The sequence below is a fragment of the Perognathus longimembris genome, chromosome 28 (assembly GCF_023159225.1).
Source record: "Perognathus longimembris pacificus isolate PPM17 chromosome 28, ASM2315922v1, whole genome shotgun sequence".
In the NCBI taxonomy this organism is placed as follows: domain Eukaryota; kingdom Metazoa; phylum Chordata; class Mammalia; order Rodentia; family Heteromyidae; genus Perognathus; species Perognathus longimembris.
The window spans coordinates 65,985,529-66,009,961 of NC_063188.1; the positions used below are offsets into that span (position 1 = coordinate 65,985,529).

The 24,433-nt window shown below is 38.1% G+C and overlaps 1 protein-coding gene across 1 annotated transcript in view; it reads left to right on the forward strand.

Annotated features, from left to right (window-relative positions):
- LOC125343088 (heat shock factor protein 3-like) overlaps nt 1-2,619 on the forward strand; it is a 44,598-nt gene extending 41,979 nt beyond the window's left edge. The window contains exons 11-12 of the mRNA XM_048335382.1: nt 1,184-1,241; nt 2,306-2,619. Of these exons, the coding sequence (XP_048191339.1) occupies nt 1,184-1,241; nt 2,306-2,619 (372 nt within the window). The remainder of the gene's footprint in view (nt 1-1,183; nt 1,242-2,305) is intronic.
- Nucleotides 2,620-24,433: the final 21,814 nt, after the last annotated feature.

The following is a 24,433-nucleotide window of genomic DNA, read 5'->3' on the forward strand; positions in this document are numbered from 1 at the left end:
TGCCCATACTGGGGCTGGAACTTTGGGCCTGGGTGTTGTACCTGAGTTTTTGTTGTTTCTGGCTAACACTTCCATTTTAGCCACATCTCCACTTCTGGCCTTTTAGGTAGTTATTAAAGGTAAGAACTTCACAGACCTGCCTGGCCAGGCTGGCTTTGAACGGCGATCCTTATGATCTCAACCTCCTGAGTAACTAGGAATATAGGCATGAGTTTAGGGTTGACATTTTAATGAGAACATATAAAGAGAAAACCTGTGCTTTTTAGATGGTGACAAGGTTAAATATCTGAATATTACATGCACTAATGTATTTTAGAGAAGTAACCAAATCTTTTCTATACAACGAAATCATATATTTGGACTAAATCTAGTCAGGTAGAAAATGGCCATCATTATGACTGGAAATTGTGAGAGGACTGAAAAAGAACAGGACATCTGTTTTTAAAAACTGTCTTTATTAAGCTCTTCCTCAACCTCTTGTGAATAGCAAGGAAATTCAATTTTTACCAATTTACAAATGTACTTACATATGTCTTTCTCTAAGCTTAGTATAGACTTGTTGTTGCTGTTGCTATTTTTAAGACAAAAAATAAAACCCTTCTAGTTTCCCGTAACTGTTTTGTCCAGTTAGGGAAGATTTTTTTTTCTCTCAGTGACCAGAAAGTAATGGTGTTAGACCCTGAGGGCATTGCTCCTTGTTGTATTGTTTAGTTAGGATGACATGAAAGAAGTGCTCATTTCTTTTGGCCAGACCTAGGAGGAGTGTTTGATGAGTCTTATCATTCAGGTTCAAACACTCAGGCTCAAATCCAATATTTACTATGTTTGCTTCTGTCTTGGCAGATAAATATTGGTCAATATTAGTTCAAACTAAGTGACAAATGGACCTACATTGTATAGTTGGCTTTTGCTGCACTATGAATTGATTTTTCTCCCTTTTGTCTAAAGAGTAGTTAGTAAAGAAAACTACAGCCTTTAGAAAACAAAATAATGGAAACGCTGACCTTCATTTTTGTTAATCTCTCAAGATCTTCAGCAAGATGTGCTGAAGATACCTCATACTTGCTGACCACCTTAAACTCTAACCCCATGGGATAGTTGTTTTTTTTTTTACTTCAAAAATTTAACTTCATCTCTTCATAATGATGCATTGATAATGATCTCAGAGTTTTTTCTTTTCTAGAATCTAAGTCTGATGGAAAGTAAAGAAGATGACATAAATGGAACTAATGGAGCAAAAGGTAAAAGGGTATTTGTAGAGGGAAAGTGATGAGAATTCCAGTAAAATACCCAAATGATAGAATTATCTAGCTTTGAAAATAATTGGTAAAATCAGTTGAATATAACTAAAAAATGTAGAAGGATCAGAAGTTATATGTCGACAGTCCCAGTGGATATCTTACTATTCAGTTGACCCTTGGCAGTCATTGAATCCCTGTGAACTCCAGCTTACTCCTGGATAAGCATAATCATAGGTGCTTTTCTTATTGAACAAATTCTTCTGAATAAGAAGTAAGACAGTATGCATAAAAGAGCCCTGCTAAATATCATATAAACATATGAGAACATAATCTCTAATTTTAGTAGAGAAATCATGTCAAAACATCCTGAGTGTGATGTCATATAACAAGTTTGGTTTCTCAGATGGCTTTCTCAGATGGCAAGCTCCTTGTTTATTCCTAGTCCACACTTTGACTTAAATTTTGTTTCAGGAAGTGTATCCTGCAAATATCTATATTCTAGTGCTTAGTGTTTTTCTTAAGTCCCAAAAAAGATGTGGATGTAATTGCATCACATTCTTCTCCTATAGAAACATAAATATATGGAAATAGTATATCTCTTAGTAAGACTGATAGATTAGCTTCTAGGATCTGAGACAGTAGTACATTTTCCATGGTTAATATGTTTTAGCCAGGCATTGGTGTTTCATGCCTATAATCCTAAGTACTCAGAAGGCTGAGATCTGAAGATAATATTGGAAGTCAACCAGTGCAGGAAAGTCCATGAGGCTATCTACATTTAAGTAGAAAAATGCTGAAAGTGGAAGTATGGCTCAAGTAATAGAACACTAGCCTTGAGCAAAACAGACAACCAAGAACGTGAGGCCCTAAGTTCAAGCTTCAGTATTGACATGAAATAAAAACAAAGTTACTTAGCTAATTTGGGGAATGTGATTCAGATGAGCAGAAGGATAAACCCTCATTCTGTTTTGTGATGTATTTAGTAGGGTAAGGCTTGTGAATTATATTTTATCTTACCCCTTGTTCTATATCATATATATTAACAAAGCATTGTCTCTCCACAGACAAATACATGATAGAACACAAGGAAACCCCCCTGTTTTTCCTGTTAGAAGAGGTGCCCTTAAGCGATTGTCAAGAAAAATGTCAAGATTCTAATGACTTTGTTTTGGAAGATCTGAAGAACCCATCAAATGTCTTATCAGATGTTATACCTCAGAATACTCCCTCACAAGAAGATACAGAAAATCATGTTGAAAACATGATACCCCAGTTAGATCTGGAAAGCAGTGGAGGTTCCAGTGCACTCCCCTTGTTCTTTCTAAGCCCTAGTACCAGTTTTTTTGAAGAGTGTGTTGAAACTGAATCTTCTCCTTGAATTGGTGAAGAATTCAACTCAGTACAACTTCTGAAAAACAAGAATGCTACTGTTGACTCTGTGGTCAGTTTCTCTTCATCTCAAAACCTGTGTAGCTTAAATATGTAGTTAAAATTAGAAAAAAATGTAAATAAAATAGCTGACTCCTGATATCTAAGCAAAGCTTAACAACTGGAATAGAACTCAACCCGTGCTTCCTCCCCAAAATACAGAGAATAATCAATGTTAAGAGAGATAAAAATGTTCCTTAAATTATTTGTTGCTCACATGATGGAGTATCTGCCTAGCAAACACCAGGCATTGAGTACAAATACCAGTACCACTTTTAAATTAAGAAAAAAACATTTTTCCCAGAGCTGGTGGCTCATGCCTATAATTCGTAGTTATTCATGAGACTGAGAAATGAAGATCATGGTTGAATCTAAGGAGCAGTGCCCAGGCTCCAAGTTCGAAGCCCCAGAAACTGCACATGCACACAAAAAGTTTTTATTTGCGTTTTTCCTCTTTTATTTGGCAGTCCTAGGGCTTGAACTCAGGGCTTGAGTGCTGTTGCTAAGTTGCTTTTTCCCCTCTCTCAGGACTCTACCACTTGAGCCACAGATCCACTTTCTCCAAAAAAGTTTTAGGCCAACATTCTTCTAATATCTTATTTATGTGCAGAACAGAAATTTATGACAAATGGCACTAATTGTGGCAGTTTTCTAAATTAGCAATTTTATGCAGTTAGTGTCTGCTTTATAATAAAGAAATATGTTATTCTGGGATTTCTTGGGAGAGTTAGATCTGATTTTATAAAGCAGGACTTTTAACACTGAAAAGGATGGCACTGGAGTTTTCCCTACGTTTTGCAGTTTCCTTTATCTTATGCTTTTTATTTAGTGTGCTTTCTTTATGCAACTTCTAATTCCTAAGGGGAATAGAAATTTCAACTGAAAACAGTATTTTATATCCCATTGGTCTTCTGTTTCTCTAGTAAAGTGTTCCCTTTCCTTAATTAGTTAAATTCTATAATTTTCAACCAAAATAGTGTTTTATAGCCCATTTATGGTCTCCTTTTTTAGTAGATGGGTCTTTTTCCTTGGTCTGTTAAGTTCTACCTATGCCTGAGTTAGAATTCTACAAATCAAGCTCTAGTCAGTTTTCTTCAAATCATAATCCAGAATACGTCGTTTGTTAGAAATTAGTTAACACATTCACAACCATTTCTCAACAATACTTCCCATCTCTGCATCCCACCTCTGTTTGCTTCAAGTATACTTGGACATGTATATTATCTTTCAATTTTGGGAAATATTGCTATGCTTCATTAATATGGAATAGTTTTCATACAAAATGTTCCACTAGTAACTCATATTTGTCCACAAAACTAGACTGTAGATCATCTGATTAGGAGAGGAAGCATTGTAATATATATAAGATTTCTCATTTCTATATTGACTACAGAAACTTGAAGTTAAATTTTTAAGAGGTCAATTTGTGGTACTTTCCAGTGGTTTTATTCCGTCTGCTAAACTTTACAAATGGACTTATTTTTTAGTCCTTTTACTTTACCAAGTTCCATGTCTTAAAAGGAAAGAGGCAACTAGCACATCATGAAAAGAATATGATTATGTCAGGGTAATGAGTGTGAAAACTTAAAAATTCTTAAGATATTCCCAACTTCCTTTTATTCACTCATGAGCTTTTGATATACAGGAACAAACAGCATAGTTTTAAAGTTGAAAAAGTTTTGTCACTATAATATTATTACACATATTACTTAATGAAGTATTGAGCATGCATTTCCTAATGTCTGTCTTTGGGGTAAACTTGGCTCTGTGACCAAAAAGAATGAAGCCTTTAGACTGCATGTCCACATACATTTGAATTTGTGTTTGCCTTTTTTTCACTTCAAAGAAATTTACTAAGCTGTGTTTCCTTGTTGTGTGGTTCTTTGCCTGGTTAAAAGCATCACAGGGCCATAAGTAACACAAATCATCATGAACAAGCGTAAGTTGGTCTGACAGGTGTTCTATGATGAACAGAAAGGTTGACTTCAGGATTAGACCTTAAAGAATACAGGGAGTTCTAAAGAAAGAACATAGGGAAAACTGGATTTAAGATTGGCATAAATGGAGCAGGGCTACAGATAGGATGAACCTGATATGTAATACTATGGTAAGTGAGCTGAGCCTGACTACATTTTGATTGTATGTTTGTCAAACATAGAACTTAGTTTGACTTCCTAGGGTAATGTTTCTTCTATATGCCTATACCAAAAGAGGAAGGCAAGAGAGATGGTAATCTCTGGAACTCATTTAGATTTGCAGTGATAAATACAGGGCTTCTCAAGCCTACCTGCACATGAGAATTGGTTGGAGAATTTACAAACTACTGATGTCTGGGTACTGCTTCCGAAGACGTCAGTTTAATCTGTCTGCAGTAATATCTGAATATTGGAACTTTTAAAAAGTTCTCCAGGTAATTCTAAGTGTAGCCTGTAGCCAGTATGAGAGACAAACCTTTATGACCATGATTATTTTGACATCATTAATCAGAGTTCAAAAAACTGATTATTTGGATCCCTAAAGTTGAAAAGCAATCCTAACGTAGTTGGACCCAAACCAACCTTCAAAGTTCTTTTAAACTAGAAACAATTTGAACATATTCCCCTAGATAGCATGAGAAATACATGTTACTCCCTAGTGCCTGAAAATATTTATTTAAAGTCCATTTTTTTCACATTTCAATGGCATAAGAATCTGAGATATAGCAATTAGAGGGAGATAGTCATCAGATTTAAATAAGAGTTTAAGATTTTCCATGGCTATGTCTTTCAGAGTGGACATAGACAACAGTTGCCTTCAAATTGTTATGTAATCTATATAGAAAAAGCAGCATCTACAGCTACAGTTTGTAACTCCTTTAGATCTATCTGTTTAAGTCTCCTTTTTAGCAAAAACATTTTATTATAAAAGTGATGTACAGAGGGCTGGGGATATAGCCTAGTGGCAAGAGTGCCTGCCTCGGATACACGAGGCCCTAGGTTCGATTCCCCAGCACCACATATACAGAAAACGGCCAGAAGCGGCGCTGTGGCTCAAGTGGCAGAGTGCTAGCCTTGAGCAGGAAGAAGCCAGGGACAGTGCTCAGGCCCTGAGTCCAAGGCCCACGACTGGCCAAAAAAAAAAAAAAAAAGGTGATGTACAGTAGGGTTACAATTACATAAGTCAGGCAAGGAATACATTTCCTTTTGAACAATATCACCCCCTCCCTCATTCTCTCCCAGCTTTTCCCCTCCCATCTTCCCCCTCCCAAGTTGTACAGTTCATTTCCAACATAGTGTCTAGTGGGTTTTACTGCTGAATTAGTTCACACTTTGACACAATGTTTCTGTGTTTTCTCTTCCCCTCCCCAAATCAGATAAATTTATGTACCAGACAAAGGGTACAAAAATAAAAAAACAGTGACAAGAAGGGAATAAACCAAAGGAAACAAAGAACTTTGAACAGTGCAATAAACAACCTCTTGCTTCCATTTCTTGGAGCATCGTTTTATATGATCATATGTACATTTTCTCTCACCATGTGAATGTTTAGACTGCTGCTTAATTAATCATGTCCAAGTATAATTATTTGCCTTTTACTATCCATTGGGTTTACTTGTAGATTTATAGGAAAATTCTAGTGACTACAAATGAGGGAAACGATGTAATCTGTGTTTCTTTGGATTTGGTTTGCTTCACATAGTATAATCTTTTCCAAGGGAGCAGGGCCTTGTGCCAGTGCAGGGCTCTTCCAGACTGTGCCCCACTCCTGGACAACCCCAGGGGAGCCTGAGCTCCTTTCTGGCACATTGGGCTCAGGGGTAGGCACCTCTCTGGGTGCCTGTGGGGGTCAGTGAGTCCAAGCACCTACCTTCCCTGCACTGCTGGGACTGGGATTGTCCTGGCTCATCTCATCTCATACCTCCTTCATAATACTTCCAGCCAGGAACAGCTTGAGAAAGAATAATAGCATGTGAGGCACTGAGGGCCCATGCTTGTTATCCTAGCTACTCAGAAGGCTGAGATCTGCAGACTGTGGTTCAAACCAGCCCAGGCATAAATGTCCATGAGACTCTTGTTTCCAATTAACCAACAGAAAAGCCAGATGTGAAGCTGTGGCTCAAGAGGTAGAGTGCCAACCTGGATTGGAAAAGCCATGCATGGGTGTGAGATCCTGAGTTCAAGTCCAAGAGCACCAGCAGAATCAGGAGGAGGAGGAGGAGAAGGAGGAGGAGGCAGAGGAGACAGAGGAGGAAAGAAGAATGAGTGAATAAATTTTAAATCACCAATGGTTACCTAAGTTGACAAGTCACTAAGTCACTCTGTAAGAAAGTATCAGTTGATCTTCGAAATTCTGGGCCTTCTGGTGACTCCTTTTAAAACTTTTTTCATGATTTTGTCCACCTGACCTGTCTGACCCCTATTTCCAGTCAGTTGCCACATCACCCTAGTTACTACATGTTCCATGGGAGTAGAGTTCTAATTTCACTGTTAAGTAATCAGGCCATTTTCCATCTCAGTCAGCACACCCTCTGAGATTGCTTGAAATTCCAAATCCCCCAGTCATGAGGTTAACTACAGCAGCTTGCTAGAATATAGCTATTAGGAAGGAAACCTTGTAAGAAATATTCAAGGCCTTGTGAAGGAAAGCTAATTAAACAAGTATTGTACTTCACAGGAAAAAAGACATTTGGGGATAGAGTATTAAATGAAGGATTATCTTGTTTATAGTCCATAAAGCTTGGAAACTATGCCTCATAGCACATACTGTTTTCTGCTAAGCTTAGATAGACTTAAGGTACCACATAAAGATAATCTATACTGGAGTTTCTTTATATGAACAGAACTGAAGATGATATTTCTCCTTTACATTCTGGACCATTTAATATGTATTACATAACACTTACTATATGTAGCCATGAAGTCTAGTTTCTAGTCTGGATTCTGGGTTTACTGATAGTAGGAAATTTTATTTTTGTTTTGGTATTTCTAGTACCAGTTCAGTCAGGCACATAGACACTCAATCACAGAATGATATGTGTAACAAAAGAATACACTTTTTAGCAGTGATAAGTTTATAAATAGGAAAATATTTTCAAGATCAGCTAGGCTGGGAATTGTGGTTCTTGCCTATAATTCAGTTACTCAGGAGGTGGAGATGAGAAGTATCCCAGTTCAAGGCCATCCCAGGAAAAAGAATGAGGTCCCACCTTAACAACAAACAAGCTGGATATGGTAATTCATGACTGCAATTCTAGCTATGTGGGAGACATAGGAAAATCGTGGTACAAGGCCAGCTTGGACAAAAATCACAAGATCTTATCGAAATATAGCATAAAGCAAAAAGTATTTGCTGTACTTGCCTCACCAGCACAAGTCATTGAGTTCAAATACCAGAATCTTACCAGCCCCCATCTCAAAAACAAAAAAGTGGTGTCTTATACCTAAGAATCTATAACTTCTGAGCTTCAAAGGCCTCTTTGACTCTTATTAGAGCACTCCAAAGGAAGTAAGTGAAGTATATTAGAATGTTCACTCATTCATTTTGCTTTAGGCAAAATTGTATCACAATAGTCAAATATACTCTGTCATGGAGCTGATAGACTATCAGACAGTAAAATTCAGAGGTAAATATAGCTCAAGCCTAAAGTTCTAGTCTGCAGCACCAAAAAGGAAAAGGAAGAAATCCCTACTTAGATAAAAGGCCTGCCATTTTGAAGTCCAGGATTAATGGCCTGGATGATCTAAGGCAAATTATGAGAAGGAATTGGTGAGGAGCTGTGAAGAAGTAGAAAATATGATCAAGATAGAATGGGATAAATTTACACTTAAATTTAATCTAATTTAGTCACACTGTGTGCTACACAGAACTTCAGTGAGAAGTTTTCCTGTCAGGCTGAAGAGGAAAGTGCAGCAGAAAATATGTAAGCATAGAAACAGGAGGAAGTCTATTTAGAAATTTATGTATCGGTCACATTCACAAGGATTTGTTATTTGTGTTCATTTCAACATCCCTGCTCCATCTGGCCTTTGTCAGCTTTTGCCACTTCTGCTTTGCTCCCAACCCAGTGAAATAGAAGAATTTGGTTTGCTCGAGTTCATAGCTGGATGCCTGTTTCAGCCAGGAAATGGGACTTTCACTTCCGCGTTCTGGTTCCTACAGCAAACAAACAAGTGTGTGAAAAGAAATGGGTATGCAAGAGACCCAGGGGAAGCACCAGAGAAAGTTTATTTTATCTCCACTTAAATAAATCAGGACAGTGTTGTGCAATGCAAAAGAACACCAAGTTGAAGACACATATGAACCAGATAAAATTGCTGGGTCTGCTCTGGGTGGCCTTGGGCAAATCATTTGGCTTCAGACCCTCTTATTTTCATCTGCAAAGTAGAGTAGTAATTATTGTCATGTTTGAAGTAATACATGTACAAGTGCTTCAGTTTCCAAAAACATGAGAGCAGATATATAAGACTTCTCTTGTCCACAGAGCTCTTTGGAACCTTACCAGATGTCCAGATGTTCTCCCTATAGGGAAGTTTTGGAAAAAAATTGTCCAGCCAATACTGGAAAACTGAGTGATAATTTTCCTTCCCTTTTTTTTCTGACTTCAGAAACAATGCATGCAAAGTATTAAAATAGGCAACTATACTAGTATAGCAGGATAATTGACATTGAGCACCTTTGTGTATTTTTTCCATTTTAATTTCAGGAGAAATTTAGGAAGAAATGTATCATGTTAGCCTGGTGTTACAAATGAGAAAAGGGAAATTAATGCATATGACATCTCAGACTTTAATAAGTAGGCTTATGGTTAAAATTCAGTCCTCCTTTGTAGAAAGTACTAGTTCCTGTATATAAAAATTTGACTTATGTGCCACACAGTTTTCTTCTCCATATGTTAAACCTACATTTTAAACAAAAGTGGGCTTATATTGCACATTCTCTTTTAAAATTGCTTTCTTCACGAAACTATTTCAGACATTTTCTGCATCTGTACATAGAGGTGTGCTTCCACTCTCCCTTCCTCTCTTCCCTCCTCTATTCTCTCCCTCCCTGCCTTTTTTCTTTCTGTCTTTCTCTCTCACACATCCTTCTTTCCTTCCTTTTCAAGATAATGTGTCCCTACATAGTCCAGGCTGGCCTTGAACCTGCAGTCCTCCATCTTCAGCTTCCCAAGTGCTGGGATTTCAGGCATGTACCACTACTCCAACCTCTATTTTTATTTTCCCTCATTCATTTTTAATAACTTCCTAGTATCCTTTAGTGTATTGATGAACCAAAATTTAAACAATCCCTTTCTTGCTATATATTTTTTTCTTTTACCTAAATAATCACTGATGTGGTAAACATATATGTATTTCATTCTATGCTTGTATAAAATTTCTGTTGTAAACCTGGAGCCAGTGGTTTACGCCTGTAATCCTAGCTACTTGGGAGGCAGATCACAGTTCAAAGCCAGCCCAAGAAGAAAATCCTTAGATACTTATCTCCAATAACTACCAAATAGCTGGAAGTGGAGCTGTGGCTCAAGTGGTAGAGCTCTAGGTTTGAGCACAAAAGCTCAGGGATAGCACCTAGGCCCTGAACTCAAGCCCCAGGACAGGCACACACACATAAAAGGTTTCTGTTGCATAATATTATAAAACTTCAGTTGCTCAATAAATAGTTTATAAAGTCTTTTTTCTTTTCATTATTATATTTCAAAATAGTTTCTTTTTATGTCTTGATATTGGCAACTTTCTCTCTAAAGTGGTGCACTAGTGTACCCTCTGGTCCTCTCAGGAGTAAAATATCTTTAATTTTGGCCTTTACATCAATAGGCAGTATCAACTGTTTTCATCTGCCTTCTATTATAAATGAAGTTTAGCTATTTTCATGTGCTATTTATGCAAATGTGTTATTTCTTCTACAAGCTGTCTCCTAATGATTGTTCATTTTTATTAGTTCAATTAAATTACTTATTTATAGATGCTAGAATATGTAACGGATATCTGATGGTATTTTCAAATACTTTAGTTTGTCTATTTAAAATAATACTTTTCATTATAGAAAACCACAAAATGATGAAAAATAACAAATCTTAAAAGAAATATCTTAAATCTAAAAAGAAAATCAGTATCTCCATATAGATGCAGAAGGTTTAAAAAATGTTATTAGATGAAAGGGGATCATTAGGAAAATGGAAAATACAGAAAACTTAAAAGCAGCCCATCATATTTATAATGTAATTAGGTTTGTGGCTTACACACAATTTCATACTCTGCTTTAGTACTTCATATTATAAAAGTTTTTCCTGGGCCATTAAAATGCTTCCAAAACTATAATGACTTTAACACTTTTATTGAGATATAATTTACACACCATAGATTTCTCCTATCTATTGTGCCCTTTCCAGCCACTTTTTGCCTGGGGCCTATCTTAGACTAAAATCTTTTCACCTATGCCTCCTGTAGGTGGGGTTACAGACATGTGCCTCTGGCATGGTTGAGATTGGGATTTATGAACATTTTTCCAAGCTGGCTTGCAACCACAATCCACCTGACCTTTGCCTCCTCAGTAATTGGGATTACACATGTGAGCCACTTCTGGTCTCAAATGGATCCAGTATTGATTTTCAAGCATATTCTGAGATGTTCCAGTAAATTGACTGCTTAAAGGATGGCAACTGAGACCCAATATGAACAAACCAGGTCCACTGTACAGTCTATAAGCAGCCTCTTCTAGTTCATTTCCAAAAGTGATTATGTAAGAGCTGCAAAAGTTGGTGCTATAGCTGGAGCAATGTGTTGCACTTAAAACTAGTCTGAGTTGTAGATCCGCCTGTGCCACTGACCTTTACTCAGCATCCTTAAACAAATGTCATTTACTCACTAGGCTTCTGGTTTCCTTCTGTGTACATTGAGGCAAAGCAGGAGTCATTATGGTATCAAAATGTCCTCTGGGTTTTGACTTTCTAGAAATGATGGTGCAAAGGAGATGATGGCAAAGGAGAATCTTGGTCACTCCATAGAACTTGTTTTTTCCATCTAGGTTTTTGCCACTGACTTGCATTTACACACTCCCCTCAAATTATGATATGATTTCTGTCACTGACTTGCATTTACAAATGCTCCTTGGCTTATGATATGTTTATATCCTGACAAATATATTGGAATTTGACAATATTTCAAGTCAAAACTTCATTTACTGCTGGGCACCAGTAACTCACACTAGCTACCCAGGTGGCTGACATCTGAGGATTTCATACAAAATTTGACAGAGCAGAAAAGTCCATAAGATTCTTTAAAAAAAAACTATTATATTTTTATTATCTTTAAGTAGTTGCACTTGCACCCCCTCCATATGCCTAGTATTCCCTTTTACCAATAGATGCCAATCATGCTCCCTTCATTCAGCTTTCTCTTCAGCTACCTATACTCTCTTCAGCTATACTCTCTTCAGAGAGTATATAATTCCTTATTTCTCTCTGTATTCAGCTGCCATAACATATTAGTATAAATTTAAAGTCTTAACACAGGACAGGTATGGTGGTTCATGTCTGTAATCCTGGCTACTTAGGAGGCTAAGGTTGAGAGGATCACAGTTTTAGACTACTCTGTGCAAAAGTTCGTGAGCCTGAACATAGATGCAAAAATTCTCAACAAAATTCTGGCCAATCGACTTCAACGGGTCATCAAAAAAAATCATACACCACGATCAAACTGGATTCATCCCAGGGATGCAAAGTTGGTTTAATATACGCAAGTCAATTAATGTAATCCACCACATCAACCGGAGTAAGGTAAAGAACCACATGGTTTTATCTCTGGATGCGGAAAAAGCGTTCGATAAAATCCAGCACCCATTTATGCTAAAAGCCCTGGAAAAACTGGGATTCCAGGGAACATTCCTGAATATAATCAAGGCAGTTGATGACAAACCAACAGCAAGCATAACTCTAAATGGTGAAAAACTAAAGCCATTCCCTTTAAAATCAGGAACAAGGCAGGGATGTCCACTCTCTCCCCTGCTCTTCAACATAGTAGTAGAATTCCTAGCCAGAGCAATTAGGCAAGAAGAAAATATAAAGGGGATCCAAATAGGAAAAGATGAAGTTAAACTTTCTCTCTTCGCAGATGACATGATCCTATACCTAAAGAATCCCATAGACTCTACCCCCAAGCTACTAGAGCTGATCCAAAACTTTGGCAAAGTTGCAGGATATAAAATAAACCTTCAAAAATCAATGGCCTTTCTCTATGCTAACAACCCGAAGACCGAGGCTGAAATCAGGAAAGCAACTCCTTTTGCAATAGCCCCCCAAAACATAAAATACCTAGGAATAACCTTAACCAAAGAAGTGAAAGACCTCTTTGATGAGAACTTTAAAAGCTTGAAAAATGAAATTAAGTCAGAACTAAGAAAATGGAAAAACCTCCCATGCTCCTAGATTGGGAGGATTAATATAATCAAAATGGCAATATTGCCAAAGGCTATTTACAAATTCAATGTAATACCCATTAATATCCCAACACCATTCTTTAATGAAATAGAGGAAGCAATCCAGAAATTCATATGGAACAATAAAAGACCTAGAATAGCAAAAACACTCCTAAGCAGAAAGAACAGTGCTGGAGGAATTACAATACCCAACTTCAAGCTGTATTATAAAGCTGTAGTAATAAAAACAGCTTGGTATTGGCACCGGAACAGGCCTGAAGACCAATGGAACAGAATTGAAGACCCAGAATTGAACCCACAGAACTATGCCTACTTAGTCTTTGATAAAGGAGCTAAAACAATATTATGGAAGAAAGATGGCCTCTTTAACAAGTGTTGCTGGCAAAACTGGCTCAACAAATGCAACAAACTAAAACTAGATCCTTATATATCACCCTGCACCAAAATCAATTCCAAATGGATTAAAGACCTTGAAATCAAAACAAATACCCTGAAAACACTAAAGGAAGGAGTAGGAGAAACACTTGGGCTCCTTGGCATAGGACGGAACTTCCTTAACAAAGACCCAGAAAGGCTACAAATCAAAGAAAGGTTGGACAAATGGGACTGCATCAAATTGCAGAGCTTCTGCATGGCAAAGGACATAGCTCGCAAGATAAACAGAAAGCCCACAGATTGGGAGAAGATCTTTACCGGACTTTCAACAGACAAAGGCCTCATCTCTAAAATATATGCAGAACTAAAAAAATTACCTTCTTCCAAAACAAAACCGCAAAGAACCAATAGCCCCCTCATCAAGTGGGCTAAAGACTTACAAAGAAACTTCTCTGATGAGGAAATGAGAATGGCCAAGAGACATATGAAAAAATGCTCTACATCACTGGCCATAAAAGAAATGCAAATCAAAACAACATTGAGATTCCATCTCACCCCAGCAAGAATGTCATATATCAAGAAAACTAATAATAACAATTGCTGGAAGGGATGTGGCCAAAAGGGAACCCTACTTCATTTTTGGTGGGAATGTAAACTGGTTCAGCCACTCTGGCAAGCAGTATGGAGATTCCTCAGAAGGCTAAATATAGAACTCCCCTATGACCCAGCAGCCCCACTTTTGGGTATCTATCCAAAAGACCACAAGCAAAATCACAGTAATGCCACCAGCACAACAATGTTCATAGCAGCACAATTTGTCATAGCGAGAATCTGGAACCAACCCAGATGCCCCTCTGTAGATGAATGGATCACGAAAATGTGGTACATATAGACAATGGAATTTTATGCCTCTATCAGAAAGAATGACATTGTTCCATTTGTAAGGAAATGGAAGGACTTGGAAAAAGTTATACTAAGTGAAGTGAGCCAGACCCAAAGAAACATGGACTCTATGGTCTCCCTTATTGGGAATAATTAGTACAGGTTTAGGCAAGTCATAGCAGAGCATCACAAGGCCCAATAGCTCTACCCTTATGATCACATAAGATGATGCTAAATGAAATGAACTCCATGTTATGGAAACAATTGTTATATCACAGTTGTAACTACTTTCAACATCCTATGTGTATCTGTAGCTTCTATTATTGATGATGTTCTTGTATCACATTCCTGTGGTTGTACCTACACTATCTCTGTAATCTTATCTGAGTATATTGGAAACCGTGTTTACTGGTATTGGAGGTAGGAAATTCAAAGGGAATACCAAATTTGAAAGACACAGGGTAAATAAAGAGAAACAACTACAAAAGCAATACTTGCAAAACTGTTTGGTGTAAGTGAACTGAACACCTGGGGGGGGAGGGAAAGGGGGGGAGGGAGGGGGGTATGAGGGACAAGGTAACAAACAGTACAAGAAATGTATCCAATGCCTAATGTATGAAACTGTAACCTCTCTGTACATCAGTTTGATAATAAAAATTTGAAAAAAAAAAAGTTTGTGAGCCTCCATCTCAGCCAGTAACCTGAGGGTAGTGGCACAGTTATGCAGGAGGTACAAATAGGACCATGATCCTAGGCAAAAATGTGATATCCCACTTGAAAACTAATCTGAAAAAGAGTTGGTGACATGAACCAAGTAATAGAGCACTTGACTAGTGCAAGCTTGAAGACTTGAGTTCAAAATACCAAACTTCCAAACCAAACTAAAATAAAACATACATTTGAGCCAGGTGTGGTGACATATGCCTGTAGCTCTGGCTACTCAGGAATCTAAAGCAGGAGACTCCCCTGAGTTCAGGAGTTAGATAATAGCCTAGACAACATAGTGAGACCTTGACATGAAAGAGGGAAAAAAAGGAGGACAGGAGAAGGACATAACAACGCACTAATTTTTCATCTTATAGCTCTGTAGGTCAGGAGTCTGTTGTATTTCATATTGAGCTAAATCAAGATGCCAACAAGGATTTTTTTTTTTGCTTTCTAGAAGTTTTGGGGAAGATTCAGTTCTCTTTCCTCTCTCAGCTTCCAAATGCCGTATACATTCCTTGGTACATGCTGTCTTCAAAGCCAGCTATCTTGCCTTCCTTCTATGGCCACTTCTTCTAGCTCTCATTTTTCTGCCACCCTCCCCACTTTTAAGAACCCTCCTGATTACTTGGATTTTCCGGATAATTGAAGGTGCTCTCCCTATATGCAATCAGTTGATTAGCAAGCATAATTCCACCTGCAATCTTTAGTTTTCTTTGCTTTGTAACCTTACTGTCAAAGGTACAAGAAATTAGTTTGTAGCCATCTTTGAGAGTCTACTATTCTTTCAGTCATACTCTATCCATGGCCCTTACATTACATACAACACACACATCTTCTAATTAAGTATTCAAGAAAATCAAGTCTGAGCTGGGAATATGGCCTACTGGTAAAGTGCTCGCCTCGTATACATGAAGCCCTGGGTTCCATTCCTCAACACCACATATATAGAAAAAAGCCGGAAGTGGCGCTGTGTCTCAAGTGGCAGAGTGCTAGCCTTGAGTGAAAAGAAGCCAGGGACAGTGCTCAGGCCCTGAGTCCATACCCCAGGACTGGCAACAAAAACAAAACAAACAAACACACACACACACACACACACGCACGCACAAATCAAGTCTTTCTATGAAAATTGTTAAAAAAAATTTTTTTTCGAGAGATTATCACTTTCGATGCTTTCAATTTACTTTTTTGAAAATTTGTTGAGTATTTGTCTGTAACTAACATACTTTATATACTTAACTCTCATTTACTCTATCAACTCTCTTGAAAGTTTATATATAGTTCCTATCGTTCTGTTCTTCCAGTTTACTACCATAAACAAATTATTCATACGTAATTTTTGTAGTGGTAGAAAAATGCAGTGCTTACAGGTTTAGGCAAGTCACAGCAGAGGATCACAAGAGCCTAATAGCTATACCCTTATGAACACATAAGATGATGCTAAGTATCTTATCTGAGTATATTGGAAACTGTATGTACTGGTATTAGAACTAGGAAATTGAAAGAGAATACCAAAATCGAGAGACACAGGGTAAAAAAAGACAAACAACTACAAAAGCAATACTTGCAAATCTGTTTGGTGTAAATGAACTGAACAACTCATGGCGGGGGGGGGGGGAGGGAAAAAATACAGTGCTTAAAATACTGGTACTTTATAACTGAATCATGTAGTATATAATCATTCAAATTACTTTATTTCTATATTTAGTTATTTAATATCTGTTATGAGTAGAACAGAAGTTCCAAGTTTGTTAATTTCCTACTTTAGTCCAGTGCCTAGAATAGTGTCAAAAACAATAAACGTACCCACATACATTTGTTCAATACTTACTATGTGCCCTCTCTCATGCCTGGGCTCTTATATCAGAACCATTTATAACCAGATCTACCAAACAGGGTTTTAAAGGTAAGACAATATGTAATTTCAAATCATTTTTGTGCTAGCCCTTGGTATTGAATTTAGGGGCTGGGCACTGGCCCTGAGTTTTTATTCTCAAGGCTAGTGCTCTATCATTTGAGCAACAGCTCCATTTCTGGCTTTCTGTGATTAATTAGAGATAAGAGTCTCATGGACTTTCATGCTCAGGCTGGCTTTGAACTGGAATCCTCAGATTTCTGCCTCTGGAGTAGCTAGGATTACAAGTGTGAACCACTGACATCTGATTTGATTTCAAATAATTTAAATCATAGAACTATTTTACTTTATTTTATTTTTTCCAGTAATGGGGTTTGAACTCAGGATCTTGTGCTTGCTCCACTTGTCATAGACTAATTTAAGAAAAATGACTTGTGAGAATCTCAGTAGTTCTAGCATTTAGAATAATCTGCTTTGATCAGAGTGAGTTTAGAGTAATGAATCCAGTTTTGTGTTAAAGTCTGTCAACTTTGATGAAAAAAGGAATGGAGAGAGCTGGGGATATGGCCTAGTGGCAAGAGCACTTGCATCCTATACATGAAGCCCTGGGTTCAATTCCCCAGCACCACATATATAGAAAACGGCCACAAGTGGCGCTGTGGCTCAAGTGGTAGAGTGCTAGCCTTGAGCAAAAAGAAGCCAGGGACAGTGCTCAGGCTCTGAGTCCAAGGCCCAGGACTGGCAAAAAAAAAAAAAAAAAAAAAAAACGAATGGAGACTGGGGAGTCACAGCTGTAATCCTAGCTACTTAGGTGACTGAGATCTAAAGGATCAGTGTTTGAGATCAGCCTAGACAGGAAAGTCTATGTGACTCTTATCTCCAAAACAACCTGTAATGAAAGTGAATGTGTGGCTGAAGTAGTAGAGTACCAGATTTCACTGACAAAAAAAAAATCAAGCATTAGCTCAAGGTACTGAGTTCAAGGTACGGTAGCAGCACAAAGCAACCTGTAAAGTGGACCCAGAGTTTGATTCAAGACTTTTGAATCTCAAGAACTTTTACACAAATTTTAAAAAACAAAAATTGACTGACTGGAAGTGTGGCCTAGCCTAGTGATCTGAGTTCAAAGCCCTACACCACAGAAAATGAAGCCCTGGATCGTGGCATTGTGGGTTAATATGATGAGCATGAAATTGGGAAGAATTCAATTTAGCTCTAGTATGCATTTAACCTAAACCTTCTTCTTTTTAGCCCATTCCGATCCCACCAAGAAATCTCCTAAACAAAGTCTGAAAAAAATCCATGGATGCTGATCACACCTTGAAGGCACAGAGAGGAGGATGAAGCCAGACTTGCTAATAATAATAATTGCAATACATTATACTGCCAGGAGTTTAGTTAGTCTCCCATTTCCCTACTTCCAATGTTCTCTCATCATTTCATTTTATTCCTTCTAGCTTTACCTTTCTTTGTTCTTTTTGTTATTATCTTTAAGTAGCTGTACAAAGGAGATGACATTTAGAAAAGCAGTTTATTAGAATACAATATATCTTTTGGGTAGAGGGGTTTTGGGGCTTGAACTTTGGGCTTGGGTTTTTTTCTGTGATTATTTGGAGATTACTTTCATGGACATTAATGCCTAGGCTGGCTTCAAACCATGATCCTCAGATCTCAGTCTGCTGAGTAGCTAGGATTGCAGGCGTGAGCCACTTGGTGCCTTCCATCCCTTTCAACATTCTAATTCATTCTTCCAAACTCATACCTTCTCTCCTTTAATTTTGTAAGACATTCACTGAATTCTTGATGGCACTCTCTACCTCGTCTACTCTTCATTTGTCAGCCACTTTCCCTTGACACTACTACCCCTTTTGACTTTTTTCTTTTTCCAAGTGATTTGACTCTAAAAGACTGCTTTCCACAGCAGCAGGCCTCTGCTTCACCATAAAACTTTCCATAGAAGATTGTAAGGTCAGGTAGAGGTATCTTGGCCTGGTTTCCAAGACCTTCTCTAATTTTCATTGCTCTTTCTATGCCTCAAGCTAAAGTCCAAATAATTTTTTTTTCACCAGAATTCTTCTTGTCCTTGCATGGCTCTAGGTAGTGTCTTGTCACTTATCTGTAATTTCTTCTCCATCCTCTTTGCCTATCCAGTATTAACCAATCCTCAAATTCCAGTTTTCACCACAGCTCCTCTGGGAAACCATTCTAACCAATGAAGTTCGTGGACTGTTGCTACCAGTTATACATTCCCACCAGGCAGACAGATTTCTGCTACTCTCCTGCCCCTGCTATGTAAGGCTTCTTATTGTTAGTTTTCTTTATTTTGTGCATGTGTGTAGGTACTGTGATTTGAACTCAAGATCTTGTACTTGCTTTGCTTTCATACTTCACTGGTGTTCTACCATTTGAGCCATATCTCCAGTCAGGCATTTTGCTGATTATTTTGTAGATATAATCCTGGTCTCTTCTGCCCTGGCTGGCTTTGAATCTTAATCCTCCAGGTATCATCTTTTGGAGTAGTGGAGTAACTAATATAACAGACATGGTCCACCAACACCAGACTTGTTAGTTTGCTCTTAAACCCATGCACTTTTATATTTTTATCTATTATGGGGCTTGAACTAAGAGCCTGGGCACTGTCCCGGAGATTTTGTGCTTAAGGCTAGTGCTCTACTATTATGAGCCACAGCTCCACTTCTATTTTTTTCCAGTGGTTAATTGGAGATACGACTCTCACAGCCTTCTGCCTGGGCTGGCTTTAAACTGAGGCCCCCATTTCTCAGCTTACTGAGTAGCTAGGATTATAGATGTGAGCCACTAACACCCAGCTCCATGTGCTTATTTTTTAAATGTTATTTTTGAGATCCTGTTCATATGTGTATTTTTGCATTTGTTGTAACTATGTTTATATTTGTGATCACAATGTATGTGTTATTTGTGCTCTATTTGAGTTATATGAGTTTGTGTTTAAGAGCTTGTTTAGTCTGTATGCCTATTTCATATGTCTGGTTTCTATGTATATTTTGTATATTGAGTTTCAATGGGCTCATATTTTATGTCTAGGGCCATTTTATGTGCATATACATATCTATATCCCTATTACATTTGGCTGTCTATATTTGCATACATGTTTTAATGTGGTACTTGTACATTTGTATATGTGCATATGTCCTCAAGCAAAGCCTATAAAATACATTTCTGTGTGCCATTGCTTCCCTCCAGCACAGCCACAACCAAGGCACTCAGCAAATACTTGCACACAGATACATTGCTCCAAACTTCTTTTTCAATCTTTCTAGGAAGGTGAGCTATAGGGGTGAGAGAAGGTATGGAGCTTCAGGGACCTCTGCATTCTGACCTTAAGGACCTCTGCTACTCCTCCACAGTCTATGAATTGTCACCACACACACACCATTATTTCAGGCAGGAAGCCCTGAGTATAACCATAGGAAAAGAGCAACTCCCTGGACTAAAGACCTATCAACTTTTCTTCCCTTCTCTTCATCTACTCCATCTTTTCTGGCTTAGCTCATGGAACATCTTTGAGGTAATAAGGAAAAGGATAGAATTTTTGGAAACAAGTCAATTTGGATGGCAATTCTTACTTAAGCCATTGTGTGCCTATTGATAGGTTCTATAGTACCTCTGAAATTTACTTTCTACAAGAAAATGGTGTTTGTGGGGCTGAAGATGTATGTCATTGATACACTGTGTGCTAAGAACAGGCAAATCCTTTAGTTCAATCCCAAGCCTCACCAAAAAATAGATTCATAGTCTTTCTCACAAGGTAAAGCCTAGCAGTAAGAGGCTGAGCCCCAAACAAGAATTCTATAAATGACAGCATTGATACCATTTCTCTGAGAAACCTTCCACATTGCTATACCATCATTATATACTATCTAAATCATAAGTTTTAAATCTCAATAGATAATTGACCCTGTATACATGTGTATGTGTGTGTGCCCATTAGTATGTCTATACATGTGTGTCTTGACTTTATCTAAACTAAAATCTTACTGAGAAAGAAACCATGTCTAATGTCATTTTTCTCACATTCTCACAACATACAGAGGTCTAGAAATATTATAAAAATTGTCATTATTATGACCATTGAAATTATGATCATATGAAATATTATGAAAACTATATGAAAGAACTCAGGAGTCTGAAATCTGAGGATTGTGATTCAAAGCCAGTGTAAACTTGTTCAACCACTCTGGAAAGCCGTATGGAGGTTCCTGAAAAGGCTAAACATAGAGCTCCCCTATGATCTAGAAACCCTACTTTTTGGCATCCACCAAAAGATTACAAGCAAGACCACACTAAAGCCACCAGCACAACTATGTTCATCTCAGCACAATTCATCATCACTAAAATATGGAACCAACCCAAATGCCCCTCAGTAGATGAATGGATCAAGAAAATGTGGTACATATACACAATGAAATTCTATACCACTATTGGAAAGAATGACATTGCCCCATTCTTAAGGAAATGGAAGGACTTGGAAAAGAATTATACTAAGTGAAGTGTGACGGACCCAAAGAAACGTAGACTCTATGGTTTCCCTCATTGGTAATAATTAGTACACATCTAGGATAATCCTAGCAGATAATCACAATAGCTCAATAGCTATGTCCATATGAACACATAAGATGATGCCAAGTGAAATGAACTCCAAGTTATGGAAATAAGTAGTTTATTTTTGTTGTTATTTTCAATGTACCATGTGAAATTATGCCTTTTTCTTTTGTCTTTCTTCCCCAGGGTATTAGCTCTGATGTCACTGTTACTGATCTTGGCACTCTGAATATTGTATACATGTTTATTGGAACTAGGGAAGGGAAGGGGAACATCAAAATAGACAAAGGATAAAAGATGAACCAATGCAACAGCAATACTTACAAAACTATGTGTTATTAAACAACTGTACAACTCAGTGGGGGAGAGGAAAGAGAGGAGGGGGAAATGAAGGAGGAGGTAACAAGTTGGATAAGTAATGTACTCACTGCCTTACGTATGAAAATGTAACACCTCTGTACATCACTTTAACAATAAATTAATTATTTTTTTCAAAAGCCAGCCCTGGAAGGAAGGTTTAAAAGACTCATCTCTAATTAACCACCAAAAAGCCAGAAGTGAACTGTGGATCAAGTGTTAAAGTGCTAGAATTGAACAAGACAGTGCTTGAGCCCTGAAATCAAGCCTCATTATTGGTATGTATATGCATGCCAGAACCCACAAGCACATGCATGTGTGCATGCATGTGCATGCACGTGCGCACATGCACACCCAAACAGCCTAACAGAAGAAGATGAAAGTGTGTACAATAACAGCCAAGGGATTTTAAGAATCTAGTTAAATAATCTCCAAAAGGTGCTTATTATTGTGCCTGGAAGAGCAAACTTTAATAAACAAACTTATTATATGCATGGTATTGTTGGACTTTTAAAAATCTTACATGATATACACATCAGTCTAATCATGTTTATATTACAATTAGAGAATGTTAGATTGAGGGAGATTGATTTCCCATTTTACTTTCTTATGATCAACAGTGATGCCAAGCCCATTGCAAGAGCAGAAAGCTCTTCCAGAACATCTCTTTGTTTTCAGATCCCTATTCTCCTAACAAGGTGCAAGCAGCTCAAAAGATAGATAACCATAGCTAAGAAATGTGGCATATGTCTGTAATTCAGCATTCAGGAGGCTGAGGGAAGATTTTAAGTTCTAGGTCAGGGAGAAAGTGACACTAGTCCAATGGACTTGCAGCCTCTTAGCAGGGAATCCATAAGGGAGGGAGAGGATGGTGTGTGTGTGTGTGTGTGTGTGTGTGTGTGTGTGTGTGTGTGTGCGCACGCGCGCACACGATGTGCTTGTGTGTACTGGCAGTGATGGTTGGTACTGATGGTAGGGTGTTGGTTGAAAAATACAAAAAGAAGATCCTCTGAAGTTCAGTTTTCCTTGAGTGAGATCCCCATGGAGATTGAATGAAAGTTTTAGTTAGACAGACTGAATGAAGTAACCAAAAATCAAGAAGCAACCAAAATAGGAGTGGGGTATAGTAGAGTGCATTAGGTTCAGGAAGCAAAGAGGCTTGACAGAATTCCATGTGATAGTGGGGCATCAAATCCTAGGGTCTCCTCTTATCTCTTGTATATCCCCAAATCATCTGTATTGAACCCACTCTTGGCAAGTATGTCTTTCTATAGAGGCTCCAGTCCCCTCTCTGCACAAGCCCCTTCCCCTGAACAATACCTGGGATCCAATAAAAGGAAGTGCACTTTAGAACAGGGAATGGTGGTTCATACCCATGAGGCCTGATCTTTGGGAGAGGAAGGCAGGCAAATCAAGGTTCAAGGACAGACTGAGCAAATGTGAGCAAGATATATCTTAAAAAGTATACAGTCTGGGTGATGCACAGCTATAATCTGAGCTACTTTCGAAGCAGAGATAAGAGTATCTCAGTTCAACGCCAAGCTGGACAAAGTTAGCATGAAAACTTGTCTGAAAAAGTAAAAAAAGCAAAAGGATTGGGGTATGGCTAAAGTGGTGGCATGGTTTTGTAAATAATGGGAGGCCCTGAATTCAATCCCTAATATCACAAAACGAAAGAAAGAAAAAGAAATCTTAGACATTATAGTGCTATATGATTTGTGGGTCTCTCTGTCTTTGGAGAATTTCTTGTAATTTTGAAGCTTTGCTGATTGAAGATAGTGCTAAGCCTAGAATTAGACTACTGATGAAATGACAGTCACTTCAGGGGCTATGAAGAGCAATTGAGGTTCACTCGAAGGCTTCATCTCACTCACTTGTAGTCCAGAGTCTGTGTCAATTCCAAATAAAAAAGTTCAGCCTCATAAAATATACCACTATCAATTCAGTGATCTAGTGCACTTGAAGTGAAGTTTTTCTTTACCTTAAAAGAGGTAAGTAATAGGTGTCTCATGAAAACGCTCAAGGGTATTAATGAAAATGCAATATCACTTAACCACCAGGAAGGTGACTATATCAGACAAATTGATTCAAAGAGCTTTCCCATTATGAGATACAGGACACCCCCCCTCCGTCATATCTATTGGGCTTGCCAATTATTTAACCTTTGATGTGCAGAAAGCCCTTTCACACAGTAAGCTCTTGTTCACAAGCTCACAGATGCCCCCAATCCCAACAGACTTGAGCAGGCCAGGGGTTAGCCATATAACTGTGGAAAATTACATATGCCAACAAAGTGGATTTCTTCTACCTGGGCCCATCAGGAAGGAAAACACTAGAGTAAGCAGGTTCATCCCAAAGGTTGTCCCCAAACTTCTGAGCCTTGTGGAGGGGGCCCAAAATAAACGCAGTCTGGGAGATCAAAGGGCAGAGAGCTGTATTGGCTCCAGGAAAAGTGAAGTAAATACTCTATCTGGGGTAGGGGGGGTTCGGGGGTGGGAATTGCTTCACTCATTCTCAAATCTCCAAACCAGTGGGAGGAGGAGGGAGAGCACCCCAGCCCACGTGACTACTGAAATAGGGAAGGAAAGGGAGTGCA